The sequence below is a fragment of the Saccopteryx leptura genome, chromosome 13 (assembly GCF_036850995.1).
Source record: "Saccopteryx leptura isolate mSacLep1 chromosome 13, mSacLep1_pri_phased_curated, whole genome shotgun sequence".
Taxonomy (NCBI): domain Eukaryota; kingdom Metazoa; phylum Chordata; class Mammalia; order Chiroptera; family Emballonuridae; genus Saccopteryx; species Saccopteryx leptura.
Genome location: NC_089515.1, coordinates 12349809 through 12374010, shown reverse-complemented (window position 1 = coordinate 12374010; position 24202 = coordinate 12349809). Strand labels below are relative to the sequence as shown.

At 41.4% G+C, this 24202-nt stretch overlaps 1 protein-coding gene across 2 annotated transcripts in view; it reads right to left on the bottom strand.

Annotated features, from left to right (window-relative positions):
• The window catches only part of SHTN1 (shootin 1), a 102587-nt gene that overhangs the window by 34492 nt on the left and 43893 nt on the right, over window positions 1–24202 (bottom strand). For both annotated transcript variants that reach the window (XM_066355182.1, XM_066355180.1), the window contains exons 6-12: window positions 22947–23044; window positions 20918–20999; window positions 17670–17764; window positions 11966–12112; window positions 9737–9890; window positions 7708–7807; window positions 3820–3902 (exon numbers count right to left, since the gene is read on the bottom strand). In XM_066355182.1, the coding sequence (XP_066211279.1) occupies window positions 3820–3902; window positions 7708–7807; window positions 9737–9890; window positions 11966–12112; window positions 17670–17764; window positions 20918–20999; window positions 22947–23044 (759 nt within the window). The remainder of the gene's footprint in view (window positions 1–3819; window positions 3903–7707; window positions 7808–9736; window positions 9891–11965; window positions 12113–17669; window positions 17765–20917; window positions 21000–22946; window positions 23045–24202) is intronic.

Here is a 24202-nt window from a genome sequence, read left to right as displayed (position 1 = left end):
CTACTGTAGACGCTTTCCATACTACTCATTAATCTCACAACAGCTGTATGAAATAGGAACTACTATTGTCCTCATTCTACAGATTACTAAACTGAGGTAAGAAAATATCAACAAATTAACGACCTAAATATATGAAATCTCAGAACGTCTAATAACTGCATTCTTACCAAAATTAGTTACTAACCTCAAAATCTGTAATAATTTCTTATATTTAAATCTTATAACTACTATATTCCACAGACCTTCCCTACAATAGAGTTTTTTTTTTAAGAACCATAACGTACAAACAAAAGTTTCTCCATCCCTAAGCTCGGAATGTTGTAGTAACTGAATAGCCTGGCCACCATAAGATGTTAATTTAAGAAAAAGTAGTGATAGCAAGGCTGTCTTCCTTTTCTTTTTAAGAGAGAGTAGGGGAAATAAACTCCCATATGCGCCCCGATTGGAATCCACCCAGCAACCCCATTCTGGGACTGATGCTCTGTCCATCTGGGGCCGCTGGCAACCAAACTATTTTTAGCACCTGAGGTGAAGACTCAATGGAGTCCGGGGCCAATGTGCTCAAATCAATTGAGCCATGGCTGCGGGAAGAGAAGAAAGAGGGGGGGAAGGGGGGGAAGCAGATGGTTACTTCTCCTGTGTGCCCTGGTCAGGAATTGAACCTGGGACTTCCACACGCCAGGTCAACACTCTGGTTGAGCCAACCAGCCAGGGATGACAAGGCTAAGGCTGCCTTCATTTAAAAAAAAAAAAAAAAAATATATATATATATATATATATATATATATACACACATACATACACACATATATATGTATATATATATTGATTAATCTTAGAGAGAGAGGAAGGGGGGGAGAGACAGAGAGAGCAACATTAATCTATTTTTCTCCTTATTTATGCATTCATTCATTGATTCTTATATGTGCCCTGACCAGGGATCAAACCCACAACCTTGGCATATTGGGATGACACTCTAACTAAGCTACCTGGCCAAGGCAGGTTCTGTCATTTTTTTAAAAGACTTTATTAATACATTTTTAGAGAGGAGAGAGAGAGAAGGGAGGAGGAGCAGAACGCATCAACTCCCATATGTGCCTTGACCAGGCAAGCCCAGGGATTCAAACCGGCAACTTCAGCATCCCAGGTCAATACTTTATGCACTGCGCCACCACAGGTCAGACGACTGGTCCTGTTATTTTAAATGCAAACTCCAAAGTGTTACAGATGAGTCCAATGTTTGATGCTCTACATTCATTCATCATTCATTTAGTCACTATTGATGTATTCATTCCACAACTATTTTTTAGGGCAAACTAGTAACAAGACACAAAAAATAACTACCTTGCCAGACCAAGGCTTTGGCCACATGTGGCTATGGTATGTATCATTTAAGGCAGCATGATTTTAGAGGCACTCCAGTTTAAAATCTCATGAGCAACTTCTATGTCAGTAACTTGACTCAGATTCCCAAAGTGTAATGCAATAACTCAAGGAGAAGGGAGAAAATACCACCACACTTCATGAATTGTAAAATGAAACATCGTTCTCATAAGGAAAAGTACTGGTATGCTTTCTAACATTGGGGGGTTAGTAAATTCTAGATTGTAGATTTTTTTTTTCAGTTTAAAGGTACTGTTCAGGTCTACAAGCTAATCATGTAATTTACTTAGAAGAGGAAATCATTTTGTTCTGACAGTCCTCCTGACCCTCAGACAGACTATCCCAAAACGACATTGAAACAAACGAAATGTTAATTCCAGCGTCAGGGAAAGTGTACAGCCGGGAACCCAGGCGCAGGGCTGTCCTGGAAATCCCCAAAGCAGGACGTTTCTGAGTCCCGCCCCGCCCCGGGCAGAGTGGAATCTGCCTGCCAGCTGCATTGCTGTGCAGAGGCAGAGCCTCCAGAGCGCCGCAGGAAACAGGCGCAGGAAGTCCCTTTCCACGCATGCAACCTATCAGCTTTTGTCTGCCGTGGTTGCGAGGTGCTTGCCCAGAAAGAAAAGACTGTATCTAAACTTGGATTCACTTGATATGCATGAAGACGGCGGGAGGCTGCAGAGAGGAGTAAACCCTCGAAGAGTTGGCAGCCTGCTCGGGGAGAGACGTGGAAATAACTCAAACACCAGGGTGGAGGCCGGGGCCCGTGGAGGGTGAGGAGGACCTGAAATCCTCACAGTGACCAAGTTCAAAGCCAACGCTAGAGCCACACACTCTGCAGAGCCGGTCACTTTGAATTATTATTAGGAATACTAGTAAATAAAAAGAAGAGGAGGAGAGCGCCTGAGGGCCAGTCTGGCGGAGGAAAGACAGGAGCCTCCACACGGCGGTTTGGTGGAAACGGTCCAGCCACAGGAGGGACAGGTGTAGTGAGGAGTGAGGCTGAAGGAAAAGCAGAGAACCATCCACAGGCAGGCTGCACCAGAGCTCGGCTTCCGGTCTGATGCGTGGGAAGCCCAGAACGCGGGACAACGGGGTAAGACCAGGACCCGAAGGCACCTCCCTGCCAACGGAATGAAAATGCCTGGACTGCGGCGACAAAACCTGCAGGCAGGAAAAGGGACCACGACGTTTACCGCGTCTGGGCCGGACCCAGGCGACGCTGCCATGCTTCGTAACTGCCCGGAGCTCAGCAAACACCGCTGAGTTTAATCTGGGCTCACAGCTCTAGGGCACAGAGGCCCAGGACCGGGCCCCAGCATTTGAAGGCCCTGCCCTCCCCAGGGCTGCACACCCACCTGCCCGCGGTGCTGCGCACTGACTGTGCCAGCGCCCCCGCTCAACGGGAAAGCCCTTCGCCCTCCATTCCCACCTCTCACGTCATCCCGGCACCCCGGCACCCCCTCGCCAGCAAGCCTCAGACTCTCCCGGAACAGAAGTGCATTTCTCCACTCCCTTCCACCGCTGTTGCTGCCGCCCTGGTCTGAGCCGCGCCGGCATCCACCTGAATGACTGCCACGGTCGCCCCTCACCCACTAATCCCTGACAGCCTGTTCTCTCTTCTCTCACTACAGCAGGTGTGATTTTTTTAAAAGACAAATCTAATCAAGTTACAGCCCAGCTTACAACTTCTACTGCCCTTAGGATCAACTCCCAAGTCTTGACCACAGCCTCCAGAATCTAGCTCCAGCCCACCCATCAGACCCTGTACCCTTAATCGGCCAAATGGCTTCCCCAATTTGGACCTTCGAATCTGCTGCTCCTTTATGTGAACTACTTTTACCCTAAATACCCTCACCCTGACTTTCTAAATCCACAATTACTCAGTTTAAACACCCCTGACACGAGCTGCCCACCTCCACACTTTCTCAGAAAGGTGTTCTCCTCCAACTGCAAATAATTATATATCTAATTGGATAATTACTTGTTTTCTTCCTGTGTCCCCACTCACACGTAACTCTGTATCTTGGATCTCCAGTGCACAGCACTGAGTAGAGCATAGCAGGTGCCCCATGAAGTCTCAGCCCACCCGCTGTCAACTCTACACAGCCTTTCTCCAAGTCCCTTACTTGGAGTCACCGCCTCTCTTTGCTTTATAAGCCCAAACACCTCGTACCTTAATCACACGTCCCAGCATGTCTCACCTTATTATAGCGGTGTTGTGTGCACGCCAACCTGCTCTAGACAGTAAGACAGAAGAAGGCAATGACTGCTTTCTGGTTCGTACTTACAGGCTTCGAGCTCACATTTCTGCCCCGCCAATCTACTCATGGTCAAAGCACTCAACAAAAGTGTGTATTGTTAAAGAATTGTACACCATCAACCACTGACAGTCAAGCAAGGGAGGGGGCGCATCAAGACAAATAAAACAAGAATTACTTGTTTCTGGTTGAGCTGCCTTTTCTTTCTTAGCACCGCTGCCGCTGGGGTGGGACCGCTTCCGGATCATGGACATGAGGGAGCTTTGGGAGAGAAAGATTGACAGGAGACTGATTACCGGGCGCTTATGATGCAAGAAATAACACGTACAGATTCTAAGGACTCAGTAAATATCCAACTCTTCTCATCGGCGCATGAATGCACAAGTATAATTTTAGTTGCCTACTTTCCACTTTTAATAAATTAGCAAACTTTTCATCACTTCAAGAAAAAGAAAGGTGTCCCATCCCTTTCTGTGTGAAACCAAACTAATTACTGAAAAACAAGGACCACTGTAATTACTAATATGATACATAGACATTTGCAAAGTAGATTCAGAAAAAGTTTCAATAGACATATCTAAAATTCAAAAAAGCTCTCTACATAATACGTTTGAGGGAGAGGAAGGATAAAAGAATTATAGGATGTTTTTAGTAAATATTTGTTTGTGAAATATATGCAGAGAAGAGGCTGGACCCGTGTGACGCAGACCAGGTACTCGAGAGAGAAAATATATTCAAAGTGTTGTCTCACTAGTCCATGTTGGGGTTTTACATTTTTTATTAATTTTAATTCATTGTGTTTACATAGATTCAAATGTCCCACCGAATACATCCCCCCACCCCAGTGTTCCCCTCAACATCCCCTTTGTCCCCCTCCCAATGCCCTCCCCCCTTCCCTCCAGAATTTACTTTTCTGCTCTCTATAATGCTGTGCTATGTGTATATAATTTCACCAATCTCTTTCCCTTCTCTGATCCCATCCTCTTATCCCCTTTCTCTCTGTCCGCTTTAACCTCTGGTCCCTTTGATCTAGTCCATGTTTTTAAAGTCTGTATAAAATGCAAATCATGATAAATTTGGCATTAAAACTGTAAAACCTCTCCATATTGAAAGACATCATAAAGAATAAAAAGAAAATCTACAAATCAATGAAGGAAAAAATAAAAGCAAAATGGACAAAACTGTTGAAACTCCATAAAAGACAATATCCGAATTTCCCATAGACATACCAAAAAAGGTACTGGGTTTCATTAGAAAACACAAATGAAACCATCATGGAGATATTACTGCACACTCATCAAACAGGTAAGGAACTCTGAGTCCGAAAATAGTAGGCATTGGTGAGTCTGCGGACTCACAGGCCATTTTCAAACTGAAGAAGGCGTGTAAATGGACAAAACCCTTTGGAAAACTGGCGTGATCTAGTGGAGCTGAGGATACACAAGTATTCCGAGCCAAAGATTCCACTTCTCACAGAAATGTGGCGCACCGAGCAACACGCACATGAATGTCCATGAAGAACTGCCATCATTTCCCTGCACTGGTCATTGTGGGACATTCATAACATGGATTATGTATCCATAGATATGAATGAACTTTAGTTACACAAAATAGCATGGATGAATCATATACAGGTATCTGTAGGTACACACACACACATACACACACACAGCCCTATAGTTTAGAGATATATATGCAGATTAAAAAAAAACCCCAAAACTCTAAAACTCTTCTACCCATTCCCGAAGAGCCACACCTTCCCAGGACCTGTCATAATTTCACTGCCACCACTATAAAATGACCAAAGTATATGCCTTCTTCGTCTCTTTCCTCTCTCCCTCCTGTCGCCTCAGCCAAAGGGCCAAATGAGAAGGAAGATGAGGAAAAAGCAATAAAGCCACTGAAAGTCATCCCAGGCCCTAGTCTTTCTCTCCCCGCTTTCATTTCTATCCATGATTTACAGCAGGGTTAAAGCAAACAGCTTAGGAACAAAGCTGGAAAACCTTGATCAGTGAATTCAAAGTCCACTGAAACTCAATACGTATGCAAATATATTTCTTTGACAAGAATAGTCTCCTTACCAAAAAAAAACCCAACAATCCTCTTTCTACTGAGAAATTATGTTTTACATTATTGAAGTTCATCTTAAAATAAAAATCATTCATGTTATTGAATGAATTTTCTTTTAAAGAACCTTATAAAAGAATTCATGCTTTAGACATAGTCTGAATTCTACATTCATTTCTCAATTTAACTATAAGGTGCTTTTTGGCAAGATATTCTATTTAGGTTATATTTTTAATTTGAAGGGCTCTCAAGATTTCTGCGACTAACAATTAAAGACCAACAGCAAGGCTATAATTGCTTTTTAATAGTTCTCCCTCCTCATAGACAGAAGTGACCTTTCTTATCAGCTCAAAACTCCAGACCTTAGAGTAAGATCAAAGTGATGCATTTCCCATTTTAAATGTCAAATTCAGAACATACCCAGCTCCTACAGACTTAGCAGCCCAGGAGAGAAAGAATTTAAAATACCGAAAATTGTTTCAATTGACTCTAGGATCGATCACGTGTAAAAATTATTTTGCTTTTAACTACCCCAACGGCTTAAAGTAGATTGTCCGACCCCTACCTACTCAGTAAGGACAACTAAATGAGAATTTTCTTCTAAAGGCAAAGTCCTTTTTATAGCCGGGTGGGAGGAATGTGCTACAGGTTCCATTCAGAGGGGTCGGCAAAGGTACAAGGTTCGAATAAATGGCTTCTCTGTGTGAGAGGATTAAACAAATCACATGAGTTAATGAAAGGGAAAAACCTAGCAAAATTTTAGATTCCATTTGTTCGAGAATAAATTACACAGAAGCAGTTCACCTCATGACATGAGGAGGTAAGTTGTCACCATAGCAGGTACGGTCTTACGTGACTGCACGGTGGCCCCCAGAACCATAAAGCAGGCAAACCTGGCTCTAGCTCTCCTGGGGTGCCCTGGGCTTAGCTCAGACCCTCAATGCCATCTGGTCACCTCAGGTTTCAGAAAAAGTGACTTCTGGTCTGCCTAGATACACTCCTGTCACAAGGATTTAAACGTCACTTCTCACAAAAGGTGCCACTCTCTGGGCATTGTTAAAGGTTTAAATATAAAGTCGAGAATAAAAAAAAATAATAATTAGTACAGATAGTTTACTAGCTCATAACAATTAGTCCTGTTCAGTTTTCACTTAGTACTTTTATTTTTAAAATAAGTGAACAAACCAGAGCTTTTCAAATTCAAATTAGCTAGAGAAAAAAGATGAGACCAGTCTTGAGAAGCTCAAAATGCCCGGGTCTTCGAGTTCACAGGAAATCCTGACGTCATCGGCTGCAAGTTTAAAACTGAAGTACTATCAAAACCACTGGTCTCTATGTCTATCTAGCTCCTCGCTGTTCAGAACATCCACATAGAATGTGCACATCTGCAACAGAACACTGTCGGCCTCAAGAATGTTTTTGCCATGTAAGGCCCTTTCTACATACAGGGGTCCTCGCGTTATGACAGTCTCAACATACGACATTTCAAGTTTACAATGCTCATTCCCATAAAAGTAAAAAAATTGAGACATGAGTGTGTCGGCTTATGCTGTTAGCACTGTACTTCTTTTACTGCTCATTTATTGTCATTTTTTTCTGTTCCGACAGTACAGTGTACAGTACAGTAGTATATTTATGTCCTTTTCCTTTTTCTGTGGCTGAGTTGTGTTTTTATGTTCTAGATTATGATTTCCCAACTGTGTTAGGATATATAAGTGACCTAGGAAAGGGTGTGTTCAACTTACACCAAAATTCAGGTTACATCACTGTCGTAGGAACAGAACTGTGTCATAACCTGAGGACCCCACCCCATATAGTACAAGAAGGGAATAATACACCAGTCTTTAGAAAATTCTCTGAGCAGATATCTTTCATACTTTTTACTATCCCTCTAATGATATAATCTAAGCCAGTATTTTCTTTAATGCAGTTGACAAAAACTTCAGGCTCTCTGACGAGGAATGACCTTTGACGCAGGGCGTCTCCTGGATGCACTCACCGAATAGGATTGGGAGGAGGGGGCGGGAGTGGAGGCGGAGGCGGAGGCGGTGGGGGTACCGAATTCTCGGACTGGTTCACCCGTTTCTGGAGCTCATCCACTGCACAGAGAGCACACACAGTCAGAGAAGGGCAGAAATAAGCCACTTAACACCTTCCGGGCGTGTAAACGAAGAAACATAACCTCTCACAAAACCAAGTTCCTTTTTTCCTAAGGCAAAGCTAGAAATTTCAATATGAAACTAGAATCTTTCAAACTTTTTACAATCCAGTCCACGGCCGCTAATGCAAGAGGCCTCACCTGTGTGACAAGAAAACGTTGCCATCTATTCACTACACACACCAGCATGGAAAAGAAAAAAGTTCAAGGCAATGCTGGACGGGTGGGAAGTAAGGACTGAGTAGGTTGAAGAAATATTTGTTAACAATGAGATATACTACTCAAACACTGAGAAACTGTTAATACTTGACTTTTAAAGAGTATGGGCCAAGAACTCATTTTAAAGATGACATTTAGTCCTGAATTGTAATTGCATGCTTTTCTCCTCCACTGCATTTCCTTCAAAAACGGCAAATCTTAGTGTTCTTGGTATTAACCAAACTCAAGGCTCTCAAATGTCTGTAACTCTAAAACTTTTGGCTCTTTTAAAAAGCATTCTGTATATAGAATATAATCAGTCAAGTAGTCAATGAAACGGTGTTGACTAAAGCACCAACAACACAAAAGGGCCTACTGGGTGCTGTTCCAATCAGAGTTCCTGACTTCAAGGAGCAGAATTTAAATTACAACCACAGATGCGAATGCCTCTAACATGAACTCCGATAGACTCTAGGTACTGAGTGCTGTCTGTACTTACGAAGAGCTCTGACTCCATAGCCATTGTACTTTCCAGATGCACTGCACCCCCTGTGACTGTCCATCTGTTTCTACCCTCAGTACTTAAATAAGCAGTGTGGGCTAAGCTCGCAACACCAAGACCTACTCCATGTGCATGCGACTGTCTCTGCAAAGGAAGTCCGAATTTCTCAAGGACAAAAGGCATGGTTTTTTTTTTCTAGTTCTTATGACACCCTAGGGTATGGCTGGGTACACACACAGCAGAAACTAAAACATTCAAAATTGAATGTCAAATATCTCTAGGGTCTGCCCCTCTTTTTATAATCAAAGACGGATGGCTTTCACGACAGGCTGCTCTGATATTCACTAAAAAGAATGGAATAGTTCTTAATTTTACATCAATTCTAAAAAACAAACTATGATTACTTTTCACTGTGGATTACAAAGCATTGTGTACTTTTTTTTAAAGGAAGAAAGCCAACTTGGTTCTTCTGTACAGATTTCAAAATTCCAGTATAAAATTAACCCAAACTATCTGAAGTGAATATTGAAGCTGTTATAAAGGGGATGGACCTGCCTCCTTAAATTACCTACCTCGCTGCAGAAACTTACTACTTAGCCCTGTGTAGTAATCCAACTCACACATTCCTGTTGAGCTTTCTGGAAGTGAATGAATAAATCCTTTGATTTTAAGTATCCCCTGGTGTTTTAAAAGTTTTCCATTTAATATATATTGTTACCCATTTTATTGTTAGGTATCATATTGTAAGTATTATTTCAGATGTGTAATTAGACACTGAAGATGGAGGTGGTATGAATCTAAAAAGTTTAAGTCTTTCTAAAAATGTACCCTAAAGTGAACAAAGTAAGTACTTGATGAACACTCATAGGTGACCCTGAGAAATGCTGGGATTTCGGTCTTCGTATATCAATGATACCTTTGCAATGCTCACGAAGGCTCCTAGTCTGAAAAAGAGGTCTAAATTTTTGTGAATCATCTAATTACAAAGTCCATTTTACCACTGAGGTGCAACAGTCGGAAAGGAAGGAATTTTAAAACACATCTTGGTAGCTTTCTAGAGCATTCAGTAAATGTTCTGGACCGACTCTATGCCGGGTTTTGTACTGGGCATGAGAAAATCACAGATTATAAACAATAAGAAAGACAGAGTAGCCTGCTCCATGCTTTTACCAGAATGCTTTAAATTTTTGGCTTTCTCTTCAGAATTCTGATACTTCGATTCCAATTCTTTTTTATCTTCTTCTAGAAGCTCCAGCTGCTGTCTGAGGTTGTGTATCTCTTTGTGGAGTGTTTCATTTTCTAGTTGTTCTGCTAATTCTTTGACCTGTAAGTTACAAACAGACTTTTATGGAGTGATAGTTTTTCATATGTCAGGGAAAATAATAGAAAAAAATAACTGTATCCATTTACTTTGTACTTCATAGCAAAAGAGACTCTAGTCCATCTTAAAACCTATAATTCTGGGACACATAATATTTCAAATCATTATCAGCTATTTGATTCAATATAAATTTATTGGAGACCTATATCTCAGGTAATTTAATTTTTAATGTGAGTCAAAAAAGTGAAGCCATACCTAAAAAATTCATTTAAAACAGATGAATACTTTCACACCCCTATTCAAGAGAAACATTCAGGTAACATTCAAAAGACCCATGCGGGGGGGGGGGGGGACGGGGTCTTTGGTAACAACCATCAAAAAACCTTAACAAAAAAGAGAGAAGGAAAGGCCCTTTGATTCAGTAATACTACCTTTGTAATTTGTTTTAAAGAGATAATAAAAAGTGTTTAATATATTCACTAAAGAATTCTTTGTAACAGGGAAAAATTGGAAATAACCTAAATGTCTGCCAATATTTTTGATTTACGGATGTGTTTGTTAAATGACATATTATGCGACCATTTAAAATCACATAGCTCACTATGCATTGACAAGAAAAGATATATTACTAATTTTAGAAATCAGAACAGTAGGCAAAGTATGATTCCATTTAAACTGTACTCAGAAAAGTATATATTTGCATAAAGTTTAGATAAGCTCCAAAATATGAAATTCTTGGGTAATCTTCATTTTCTTCTTAGAACTTTTTCTATATTTGCAAAATTTGTTTATTAGAAGGAACAAGTTAGCTTTAGGATTATTAAAAAAAAATACACCTGTGTTTAAAAATTGCTGAATCTACAAGCGGATTTACAGAGAGGCTAAATATATTTTATAACCCACACTATGAAACATTGTCCAGAGGAACTGAATCATATAATATAACAATCTTAGAAGTAACGCCTGCTCTAATTTCATTCATAACTTTTATCTCATCTTCAGTACGTCTGCCCCTAACCCCAACGAGGTACATAGACAACAATTCAGTCCCACACCTCAGTTCAAGTCGATCGATTCTAGGTTTGTATTACTTACTAAATGAGTTAACTGGAAGTGGCGGGACTGTCAGAACCAAGAAATTCTAGGATAAGCTAAATAAAAATAGCATTCTTTTATCCTCTGTGGTAATACTCTATATGGGACAACAGACAGAACGAAAATTCTTTCCCTTCCATCCTCTGTGCATATACCAGCATTTCTTATTGGGGAGAAAAAAAATCAGCTCTCCCTCATGACCAACTATGTGAAAACTTCAGAAGCCCCAAGGATTAGACGTCAATACTGTTCCTTCAATAAAGAGATTTGGACCGATGATAATGAATAGCAGCTAACAGCCTCTCCTTCACAACCAGGCGCGCTGTAAGTAGTATAAATATTGATGTGATTTGCCTTAAGTGGCTTCTTGAACTCGAAAGCCTTGGTTCTAGCTCTCCCTTCCCTCCTGTCCTCCCCTCCCCCCACCTACCACGGGGACTACCCATCCTTTCTGCCCAGCACACCCAGGTAGGTTGTGTCAGCTGGAAAACCTCTACTCAAACATACAGGAATCACCACTCAGGAAGCCTTTAAACATGCACATTTATGCAAGTTTACAAAACCAGAAACTTAGAGTCTAAGCAAACAATTACTACCAACGGAGATGTTCCCCCCTCTTTGTATCAAACCTGTGCCCTCCCACAAGCTCTTCAAGACTGCCTAGTGCATGCGGTTTCCCCAAAATGCAATCAACTCGGTTTTCCAAATGGTGCACTGAATGCATTAGCCAAGCTCTGCTGAAGTTGTGTCTCTCTTCCTCCCTTCCTCTGTCCTTTGGGACAGTTTCATGTCTACAAAAATGCACTACAAAATTTTAGTTGAACTTAATTTTCAAAGTAAGTTCATTTGATAGTTACTTTTCTTCTAAAAAGGGAAAAGACAGACATGGTAACTTAGCGAGACAAAATGTGGAACTCTAAGTGCCTAGACTAACTCTTCCCATTTCAGTGTGTGTGTTAACACTCCAGAAGAAAATCTGGTACCTTTTGCTGATGCTGAATCCTCTCTTCCTCGAGGAGCTGGGTGAGTTTTGCATTTTCGTCTAAAGCTTTCAAAAGTTGTTGGTCAGGAGCAGAGCTCTGCAGCAGAAGGTGGCTTTGTCTCTTTAGCTTGTTTTGTTCAATGAACATCTGCAACAGGTAATTATGAAAATGTATAGACCAGTCATGTCTCCTCAACTGACACTTGAGCAAAAGGAAAGTATATGGAGTTTTCACCAAAAAGTTAACGGCAACTTCTGAATTCTACTGTATAATGGTTTTAGAAGTAATGATTGCTGTACCCCAGCAAGGCATAACAATTGAGGCCTATACTTCAGTTTTTAATATTGTATTATGGCTTTAAAATCCACTAATACTAATAATAGTAGCTAACATTTATCAAGAGCTTGTCTTACACCAGATACTCGACTCAATATTTTATTTTAATCATTCTTTTAATTTAAATATTTTATTTTAATCATAATTTTGATTTAAAGCATTATTTCAATCCTTATATTAATCCTATGAGTAAAATGTTTCTACTAGTAATAGCTAAAATTTACTACACACCATGTGATACGGTAGTAATAATTTTACATGTCTTTTTTTTGTTTTATAGTTCAATGAGCTTTGGTAAATTTATACAGTTGTGCAATTATTATTACAAACCAATTTTAGAACATTTACATCCTTTCAAGAAGTTCTTTCATGCCCATTTGCAGTCACTCCCCAATTCCAGCTACAGGTAACCATGAATCTACTTATTTCTGGAACAATTTGCCATTCCTAGAAATTTCAGATGAATGCAACCATATAATATAGTCTTTTGTGTCTGGTATCTTTCACTTAGCAGTGTTTTTGAGGTTCATCCAATTGTTACAAGTATCAGTAGTTTTCTCTTTTTTATTATGGAATAGAGTTCAGTTATATGGACGTACCGCATTTTGTTTATCAATTCATCTATGGATGGACATTTGGATTGTTATCAGTGTTTGGCTATTATAAATAATGCTGCAAGTAATATTTACACAACTCTATGTATAATTGGTGGGTCATATGGCATGAATGTCTTTAACTCTAAGAAAGTGCCAAACTGTTTTCCAAAATAGCTGTATCATTTTGAATTCTCCCAAGCAATGTGTAACCATTCCAGTTTCTCCACATCTTTGCCAACACTTGGTGTTATTAGTCTTTTTAATGTTGCTATTCCAGTGGCTATATAATAATATCTCATTATCTCATTGTAGCTTTTCTTTTTTTTGTAGTTTTCTGAAGTGAGAAGTGAGGAGGTAGAAAGACAAACTCCCACATGTGCCCAACCGGGATCCACCCGGCATGCCCACGACGGGGCGATGCTCTGCCCATCCAGGGCGTTGCTCCATTGCAACCAGAGCCATTCTAGCACCTTAGGTGAGGTCCTGGAGCCATCCTCAGCACCTGGGCCAAGTTTGCTCCAATGGAGCTTTGGCTGTGGGAGGGGAAGAGAGAGCTAGAGAGAAAGGAGGGGGGGAGGGGGAGAAGCAGGTGGTTGCATCTCCTGTGTAATTTTACATGTCTTATATCATCTAATCCTTAAAACAATACTGCCCAGCAGATACTATTATTATCCTGTTTTTACTAATAAAGTAAATAAAGCTCACAGGGTTAGTTACCTTTTCCAAGGACACAAGTACATGGTAAAAACCAGGATTTAAACCCAGGTCCATTTGATTCACAAGCTCTTAACTACCTGGTTATTCTTATTTGCTATTTGCTAGACCTAACATTTGCTTTAAACTAATTAGTTTTTCCTCAGTACGTGAGGTAGTTAACAGTAGGAGAGTAAAGAAGAGAAGGAGAAATGTATAGTTAATATTTATTGAGTATTAATTAAGCAATTTACATATACCATTCATTTCATCTTCACAACTCTCATGATTGAAAACATTATTTTCTATCATGGCTTTTTTTTTTTTAAGAGTACGTCTAGTAAAGCTGAGGACAGTGAAACCGGAAGGGCTCAGGGCAGAAGTAACAGGAGAGCCTAGGCAGGACTGCTTTGGCTCCCTAACAAGGGTCCCCAAACTTCTTACACAGGGGGCCAGTTCACTGTCCCTCAGACCGTTGGAGGGCTGCCACACACAGAGCTCCTCTCACTGACCACCAATGAAAGAGGTGCCCCTTCTGGAAGTGCGGGGGGGGGGAGGGGGGGCAGTGGATAAATGGCCTCAGGGGGCTGCATGCAGCCCGGGGGCCGTAGTTTGGGGACCCCTGCAGAATAATGTCATAGGAAGGAAATGAGCCCAGGCGGGGCTGCCCTGGCCACCTGGGAAGTCAGAGAAAGGGGGCCTTGGACCCAGGTTCAGGGGATGAGCCCAGACGAGCTGCCGCTGCCCGCTGCTCCCCGGGTTGCAGGTCTCCAGGGAACTCAGAGGGCAGGAGATGCACACCTGGGAGAAGAGAGGTGGGGGGTGCTCCCGGGAGGGAGAGCGTGCCCTGGGTCCTTGTTTTGAGGGTTTTAAAGACTAAGATTTTAGGGGGGTTCTTAGGGGAGGATTTCAATAGGATAGGATTTTCGTCAGCCTTATGCTCATGTGCCAAAATGAAATTTATGTCCATAACTATTTCTGTCCTTGGGTGTGGCTGATAGACATAGCACTAATTGGATTTCTGCTATCTATCTTCCTGAGTAGGGTGATTTAAGCTACTTACCCTCTGGTTGGGGAGAGGAAGTGTAAACCATTTACTTTTAAGTGTCCTTGGTTATGGAAGATAGGATTTTGTGATTTACTAGGTGGCTGTAAACTGCTTAGCTTTTTAACTATCTCAGGTTCCCTATTCTACTTGTCCTGTCTTACTAGCCTGTCTCACTCCCCCTCAGAGACTTCCATCCCTGAATCTCTTAGGGGTGAAAAGGGGGGTGGTGGTCAGTCTTCAGTAACTGCCTCCTGCTGACAAGGGTCCTGGTCCCTGCGTATACTGGGCATGGGAGTCTCTCCCTGTCTGATCTAAGCGAGACAAGGGACTGGGATCCGAGGCTGGAACAGAGGCTGTTAGCTGATTCTTCCAAAGTCGGGCTGGGCTGGAATCTCTGAGGCATTGTCCCCTTGAGACATCTAGATATGGAATTGTCTATCCAGAATGGGTGATCACCTTTTTGCTTTTTAAATGGACAAGCAGGGGAAGGAATGGGGAAGAGGCTCTTGTTTTTTTTTTTCACTTTACACATTTGAGAATGGTTTGTATTTTTTACAAGGCATATATACTCCTTTATTAAATAAACATATAAAGTAAATTAAGTAAGTTCCAAAGAACAGACATCATATCTGCCTTCTTCACCATTATATTCTTCATCACTGCCAGCAAAGTCTGGTTTCATAACATGTTTGCTGAATGCACAAAGGAACAAAATGCATAAACATGTGGTACTTCTCTGGATACACTAAATCACGTACCTTTTAGCAGCAGTTATCTGTTGAAAACCTGAGCATCTATAAATGTTGCGAAAGGGAAGATGTGCTGGTTTTAACCTAGCTTTGTCTTAAAAAATAGTTTCCTCTCACCACGGCGCAGATCGAATCCAAACACTTAAAATGACTGAGCACCGCTGCAGGTGTTTATGCTATGGGGACATCAGAGTCACGGCTCTCGGTTTCCCTCCTCAAAGGTCTATTGCCTCATTCTGCAATGGCAGAAGATCACTCATTTTCATGTGCTTAGTGGAATCTTCCTTCTCCCACCCATTTTTGCTACTTGGGCGGCCTTCACGTTTTCTTTGAGCTGCTTTGTATTCTAACATCCCTCGACAAACAGCAGACGGGAAACTGCACGTGTCTGTCAAGGTAAGACCCTGGCATTCAGGTCGCAATCAGCCAACCTTCGCAGTTCTGCAGTGGAGGCGTCTTCCCGTCCCTCGACTGTTTAGTTCCATTATTTATACCGCGGCAGCTTTTTCCAAAGGACCCTGACACACTCCAATTCTTTTCTCGTCCTTCCATGTAATAAGAGGACACTATTTACTCACCCTTCATTAAACTCTCTGAATAAAATGAATCGTAATAATTCACATCGGATCTCCTTGGGCTACACCTTTCATCGAGCCCATTGCTAGCACAGCGACATTCAAGCACAGACAGACTCTTGCAGAAACCATCATCTGATTTTCAAATGTCATTCGGATGGCCCCACACTTTGTCTCCCTCCCACGCTGTGGATACTTCCGCCTCAGGGTGATCTCCATTTCCTTGGCTACCTTCCTGCAAGCTGCTACCATGAGTACACAGATTCAGAACATTTGCGCCTGAGGGGATGCTCATGCAGGTCAGCCCCCGCCATAAGCTGTCAGAGTTCAGCCAACTGGCACGCTTCATCATTTCCCTGGATACCCGTCCCAGAGCCATGCGACACCCAGTGATTACGTGTCAACAAAGGTAAGCCGGAACACGAGAAGCGCCAAGCTTATCTCTAACATGAGAGCAAAATCATTACTCTGGTGAGAGGCTGAGATAAAGGATGTACAACATGGCAATGTTCCACAGCAAGGGGAAGAGTCAGCTCACATAATGAGGGCACTGGATAGCAGTGAAGAGAGATACTGATACCATGATACGGTTACCTGAGATGGTATGGAGAGAGAACCTAGATTCGTGAGGCTATTTGAAACATGCAAAAGGCCTATGTCCATGCTGGACTTCCCATCACAAGCTATAGCAATCCCTAAATATAATTTCTTTACCCTATGTAGCATTTAGAGCAGGCATCCCAAACTACGGCCCACAGCCGCATGCGGCCCCCTGAGGCCATTTATCCGGCCCCCCACCACACTTCTGGAAGGGGCACCTCTTTCATTGGTGGTCAGTGAGAGGAGCACTGTATATGGCGGCCCTCCAACGGTCTGAGGGACAGTGAACTGACCCCCTGTGTAAAAAGTTTGGGGACCCCTGATTTAGAGTTTACAAAATACCTTTGCAGGCCCTGGCCGGTTGGCTCAGTGGTAGAGCGTCGGCCTGGCGTGTAGGGGACCCGGGTTCGATTCCCGGCCAGGGCACATAGGAGAAGCGCCCATTTGCTTCTCCACCCCCCCCCTCCTTCCTCTCTGTCTCTCTCTTCCCCTCCCGCAGCCAAGGCTCCATTGGAGCAAAGATGGCCCCGGGCGCTGGGGATGGCTCCTTGGCCTCTGCCCCAGGCGCTAGAGTGGCTCTGGTCTCAGCAGAGCGACGCCCCGGAGGGGCAGAGCATCGCCCCCTGGTGGGCAGAGCGTCACCCCTGGTGGGCGTGCCGGGTGGATCCCAGTCGGGCGCATGCGGGAGTCTGTCTGACTGTCTCTCCCCGTTTCCAGCTTCAGAAAAATACAAAAAAACAAACAAAACAAAACAAAAATACCTTTGCAAAATCGTGCCATTTGAATTTAAAACCCACTTGGTTACGAGGGTGTCATCACCCATTTTACAGATGAGGTCACCCATTTTACAGAAGCCTTGAGAGGATGAGGGACTGTGCAAAGGCCCTATACCTGGTCGCTGACTAACATGCCAAAGTCTGAACCAGATCTTCTGATACCAAGTTCAGTGAACTTGATACTATTCCATAGCTGCCTCCCTAAATCAACTAACCCTTCATTCAAAGTGATGAGTTCTCATTCAACCTAAAAATAAAATATTCTGATGTGTCATCGACAAAGTTCTTTAAGAAATAAGAATTGAAAGCTACACCTTGACAAGATACTAACCTCTTGGGCAAATGACTCCGCCTTCTTTCGAAGGTCCTTCTCCAGTTCCAAGTTGACCTGCATTTCTTCATACTCTTCTACTGCCAGCATGGACACTGAAGGAAACAAGACCACTAAAATAAGCCAGACGGTCTAACATGAGAGGGTCAGGAAGGTCTAATACGCATAAGAAATTATTCCGCTATCCAAACTATATTATAGAAGCCTATTCATTGAAAGGAAAGACAGTCCTGATATTTCCCATGAGTTCATTTTGGTTTTGTAAGAGCCACATAGTAAACTCACCGAAAGGCATATAACAGAAGAGGGAACGTAAAAGCTCCACACACACGCAGGGCAACATTCGTCTTCATTAGTAACCAGGAAAATGTGAGGAACAAACACAGACGCCTTTTTACACTCACCCAAGAGGCAGCAGGCAAAAATGAAAAGCACACAGCAAGTCTGGAGATGACAGAACAGCGGGAACAAACACATGGCTAACAGGAGTGTGAACTTACAGATCTACTTCGAGAGGAATGCGGCAGCAAGGAGTCAACTAAAGATAACATTTCACGTTTGTCAAATATCTTACTTAGAGATGCTCTTGGACATGTGCATCTGGAGACATGGATAAGAACTTACATAACAGCACGACTTAGAATAGCAAAACAACTGGGAAAAAACTCAAACATCCACCACTTGCATACTGGATAAAGGAATGTTGATACAGACACTGAATGAGATAGGACACAGCGGTGAACGCAAACACACCGCACCAAAGACCTCCCACATGGACGAACCCCGCAGACACAGAGTTGAACAGGTACACATGCAAAATCAAACCGTCTTACCAAGTTCAAAAACACGCGAAGTTAAACACTATTGGTAAAACTAGAAATAAATGATAAAAATTCAAGGGAGGGTATGAGTGGAGAGGGACGGACATTCAAGGTCTTGCAGGGTACAAACGGGTAAACAGAGATTCCTTCTGGTGGTATTTTCTTAGTCTTCCATATATGTTATAAACATAGTGAAAAAACAATTTGATGGAGATATAGGCTTTTTAAGATTGGGAAAATACACACTAAAATGTGAATAGTGCTTATCTCTGGACTAAAAGATTGAGGTTTTTCCCCCCCCTTTTCTGTATGAATCTATTACTTCTCACCAGAAAAAAAAAAAAAAAAAAAAGTATATTAGCTAAGTAAAAAAAAAAAAGTTCACAAAGAAGAGAAACAGCAGCGGATCCATTCAGGCCCAGAGTCAGAGCTTTGAATTAGATAGTCAATGTGGGACAGAACTCTTCAAAGGGAAGGTCCTGTCAGATAAGAGCAACACCAAATAACACTCTGACATTTGCGGTCTGTTCTGTTCAACAATACAGACAATACCGAGGAGGGATGACGCCGTTAGAAATTAGGCACCACCTGGGAAATACCACCCTAGTCTTGCCATCTGCCTCTGGCTGAGGCACTTTCAATCCTGAGCTGAGTCATATCAAGAAAATCTTTTAAAAGACTCCCTTAATGGCTGCTTTCAGACAGTGTTCCGCCAGGGGCACATCAGCCCTAACTGACTAAGGACTGGTTTACTGTGCAATGACATAGAATTTCAAACTCTATTCTGTAAATCTCCTGCTCACTCAGAGGAAAGACTAATAGTCTTACCTGAGTAAAGCAATAAAAGTGGTAGTTTGTGATGTGAATTATAGGTCCCTGAAAACTAAATTATTTTCAAACCTATTTACAAAGAAATTTCATGAAGATTGCTTCTTGGCCTTTTGGCTAAGATCAAGTGGCCTTTTGGCTAAGATCAAGTGAAATTTAATGAAGAAAACAAGACTATGACTATCTGAAGCCCTGGGAAGAATAATGGACTCTCTTTTCTATGTCCAGAAAACTAAAATATAAGGTGAATTTTCATATGTCCTTGGTCCTAGTCATGTGTTTATTTATACAATGTCTCTCTCTCTTCCCAGATAGGGTCTCTCTGAAGGCAAGAACCACAAGATTAACCTTTGTAGAAGCTTCTGTTTCTAGCACAGTCCCTCAAGACTGAAGTCTTCCACACCATTTCTTTCTATTATTATTATTAATTTTTAGAGAAAGAGAGAGAGATAGACAGGAGCATCAATCTGTTCCTATATGTGCCCTGATCAGGGGTCGAACCCACAACCTCTCAGCTTCAGGATGAAGAAGCTCTAACCAACTGAGCTACACGGCCAGGCTCCATTTCTATTTTCTTAAAGGTAGAAAGAGGTGAGGAAATGTTCCAATCTAGAGCACTTAACTACAAGGTTCTTTGTCTATTCAAAAATCTCAAGCCACGAATGATGCAAAGATGGAGAACTACCACCAAGAGCAGGGAAGACCCTGGGTTTGAAAATTTCCTTTTAGTGTTGTAGCTTCTGAACTCAGAAGAGGATAAAGAGAACAAACCACAGTGAGCTCTCCCTCTTAGAATTATGTTTGCAGAACTGCATTTTGACATCAAGCTCTTGTCCTAAACCAGAGGACACAAGAAACAGCCCCATGAGACTTGATGCTGTGTTTTACGACAAGGACAAGAAGCTCAAACTACAGGTTTTCTCTGTAAACAGCCTTCAGAGGAATTTCCTTCTCACCAGAAGACCAGGTCTGCTTCTCCTGGGCAGGAGGTTCATTTTTATGTGATTCATATCCATGATCATGGGCTTGTGAGATGATCATAGCGTCGCACTGGCCCCTCGGTAGCTCGGAGCCAGATTTCAGGTACACGGGCGGGAAATGTGTAAGACCTCAGAGCAAGGACTCATTCTGTCTAACAGTAGATGCTCTCACCACCTTCCCTGTGTCCCGTGGCCATATCCTCTTAATTTAAAATATTCTCATAGCATGTTGCATGTATCATTATGTAGATATTCTAAACTTTTCTGGATTGAAGGGAGAATTGCTAAATAAACCTGCCAAATATATAAATAATGAGGGGAAAACCAATATGACCATGCTTCCAGGATATATGTAGGACAGATCAACATTTAGGTTTAAAGTTTCAAAATGAGTGGGTCATGACTTTCTTAAGTAAAAACATTTGTAAATGTCCCAAGACTCTCAGGTGGGTGACAAAACAGAAATGAAAGAGACTCATTGCTGTAAGTTAGAAAGACACAACACAGGAGAAGGTTATTGCTACAAGAATCTGTAGGTACAGGTCGAAAACACAAAGCCTATGCATGCAGAATAAATGACACAGGTACATACTTGAGAAAAAAGACTGGAAACACGTACCTCGATTGCATTTTTCTAAGACTTTCCTCTGTTCGAGAACTTCTGAATTTAAAACATCTTTTTCTTGCTTAACTTTATTTACCTAAAAATGTGAGATTTTGAGGGGAGAAAACACCCAAAATTGTAAGACATGACATATGGTGATGTGTGATTCTCACACTGCTGTTCAACTTTTAACAAGAAGTTAACAGTTTAAAGTAGCATTAGGCTTTTATTCCAGGTCTTCTTAAAGCTTCAATTTAAGTTAGGATGTACAATTGGTAGATAATTTATTTATATATTCAAAATGGCATTGGCATTGATCCCTAAACATGGTAGTATTCATCAGTATCAATGATGGATATTTTTAATGCAAAAATCCAACTAGACAGCACACAGAAAATACATGAATCATTTAGAGATGCAATACTCAATTGGGTATTTACTTTAAACTTTGATGATATTTGGCTTAAGTAAGACATACATGAATTTTTAAAACAAAAACAAATTCAACTTGGATAACTTCCAGCTCAAATAAAGTGTGTATAATAATATACTCCCAAACTTAAATTTCTGAAATAATTTCTGGCATCTACAATAGAAGAGAATATGATAGACAGTTTTTAGAAAGAACACAAAGCTATATGTATCGAAGCAGATAAATCGCAAATGCATTATATGGAATAAAAAAAAAGCAGGTATGTCTATATAGTTTAAAAACACTCAAGACGCTAAGCATTTTAAGTGCAAATGTAAATACAGGCATTGCAATGATAAAAAAAAAACCTAAGTTCAGAATAATGGTTGTTTAGGGAAATGCACTTGAGGAGAGAAAGACACCAGGGTTTCTATACCACCTTAATGTTTTATGTATTAAGCTAGATGGTAGGCATATAGATGATCATTATTTTGTTTTTTATATTTCTCAGATGTCTGAAACAGCCATAATTATAATAACTTCTGGGATGGCTTCCAATCACAGCACTAGGTGGGAGGGAGAGACTCAATAAATAATCATAACCTAAGAACAGAGTGTATCAAAATGTTTCCTGTCACTCCCCTATGGTCACACTCGAGAAACAAACTTAAGATAATGGTTCTGAAAGGGACTCTGAATCCATCAGCACTTTGGATAGTCTCCAAACTGAGTTCTTTTAGGATAAGCTATCTCGTTGTTTTTGGTTTCCATTAGTAACCGGTATAAAATGTCCAACAGGAATGCCACTTCCAAAATATCATCATCCTTCTTCCCATTCATTAGGATGCTTTACCACAATAAGGAAAGGCACTGGGGCTGCTGGGAGGTGGCGGGCACTGCTTCCTAACCTCCTGAGCACTACGGCCCCTAAGAGAGTGAGAGTGTGTGTAAGGGAACTGAGGTCACACGGTGAGGCTGCTTGCTGAAGGGAGCAATGCCTTGGCACCTTGTAAGCCACTGAGGGATGTAGAGGTGACCGCACATGGATTGGGAAGCTCGGGGCTATAGAATCTGAGTGCCACCGACACAAGGTACGTCATGATTGCAAAGGGAGATCCTTGAAGCCTTGTGCAAAGAAAGGCAATTATGTTCTCCTGCTCTTACAGCCAATTCAAAAGGAGAAAGAAAAAGATTTCCCCAATACCTCCTCGAACCCATTCCATCATCTGTCATATATGCCTGAGTTGCAGGTAAAAGGGGGACAGATTGTCTTTGCCAACTGAGCCACTGGAGAAGCAGAACACGGCGTCACCAGCAGCACTCAAGTGTATGGCTTCAATTCAAGATACCATTCTGACAAATCTGCCTCGTCTAGTGAGTGAAGAGGGGGCCGTAGGGAAGACTTCGGTGCTGTTTTAGTGTTTTATCTACTGAGCTAGGTAGTGGGTATGTGAATGTTCATGATATTACTGTCTAGAGCTCTTTGTATGTCCAGAAGAGTGGGAGAAGACTAAAACTGGTACTTGGTTCACATGTCAGACACTGGCTTCCAAGGGCAAGTTTTTAACAGGGCCAGTCCCCAAACACCTTGAGAACACCAAAGGGCTTGCCTTTCTGGCCTATGATACATACTTCTTCAATTACTTCTACGAGTTTGCTCTTGAGATTTTCCAGTTCAATGGCTAATATCTTCTTCTCCTCCTGAACAGATACAATTTGATCTCGAAGTTCTGCATTTTTAAAGAAAAAAAAAAAAAAAGAGAAAAAATACAAATAAATGTGTGGGTTATTTTTTCTCAAATAAATGTGTTTTTAAAAGAAAAAATCAATCTTGGCAAAAGCATTGAAAATGCCAGCCTATATGCAGCTCATGGTCAAGGTTATTTAACAATTAAAAGGAAAACGAAGAAGCAAAGGACAATGGAAACCTTACTTTCGTGACCCCCCCCAACACAGCCGTGGTTATTAATAAGTTTATATCAGGCAAACTCACTGTGTTAAATGTACCAGATCAGGTTTTATTTGCATTCTATCAAACCCACGTTCAAGAAAACTATCTGGCATTTTAAAAGCAAAATTGGTTAAGCTTTCAGCAAAACAAATTAAGGCATTGTAGTAATTTCTTTTTTTATGTTATAATGACCATGGACTCTTGTCACAATACAATATAAACAATTGGGCAGTTAATAATTTGGAGATTTTGATTTGAAGGGAAAAATCCTGATTTGCTGCCAATTCATAGCCCTTAAACATTATTTGAACTATCTCAAAATACAGCCTATTTGAAAAAGGGTTAATTCCAGTAATTTTCTCTCTAGAGTTGTGGGTGTTTTGTTTCTTAATTTATTTCATATTTCTTATTACTGGCATTTAATGAAAACTGTGTTATCAGAATGAAAATATTAGCAACTCTAAGTGCAAAAGCTTCTAGCATGAGACTGCAGTTACTTTCACCACTCAGATGTTAACAAAATACACATGGATTAGCACTGAGTACTCCAATTTATACCCAGGCTTATGGTTTTGCCACTTAGTTTTTAACCGCTCTTAATTTCTAACTCTTCTGCAAGGACAATAAGAAACCTGCTATGTGGTTATTTATAAATTAAATCAAGCTTTTTACACAAATTCAGCTTAAAGGAGTTCTCAGAGACTTATTTCACAATCACTTTCTCAATTGGCTGGCCACTCCTGAAGGTAGAACAAGAGACCATACTGTTCAAGACCTAACAGAGGGGAGAATTATGAACAAAAGAAAATGCTTTAAATTTCCTCTCTCTCCTCACCAACATAAATATTATTTTGTCCTAGGTTAAGGGAGTGGAGTCAGTTAGAGATGGCTTTCTCTAGACCAGATGTCCCCAAACTATGGCCCGCGGGCCACATGT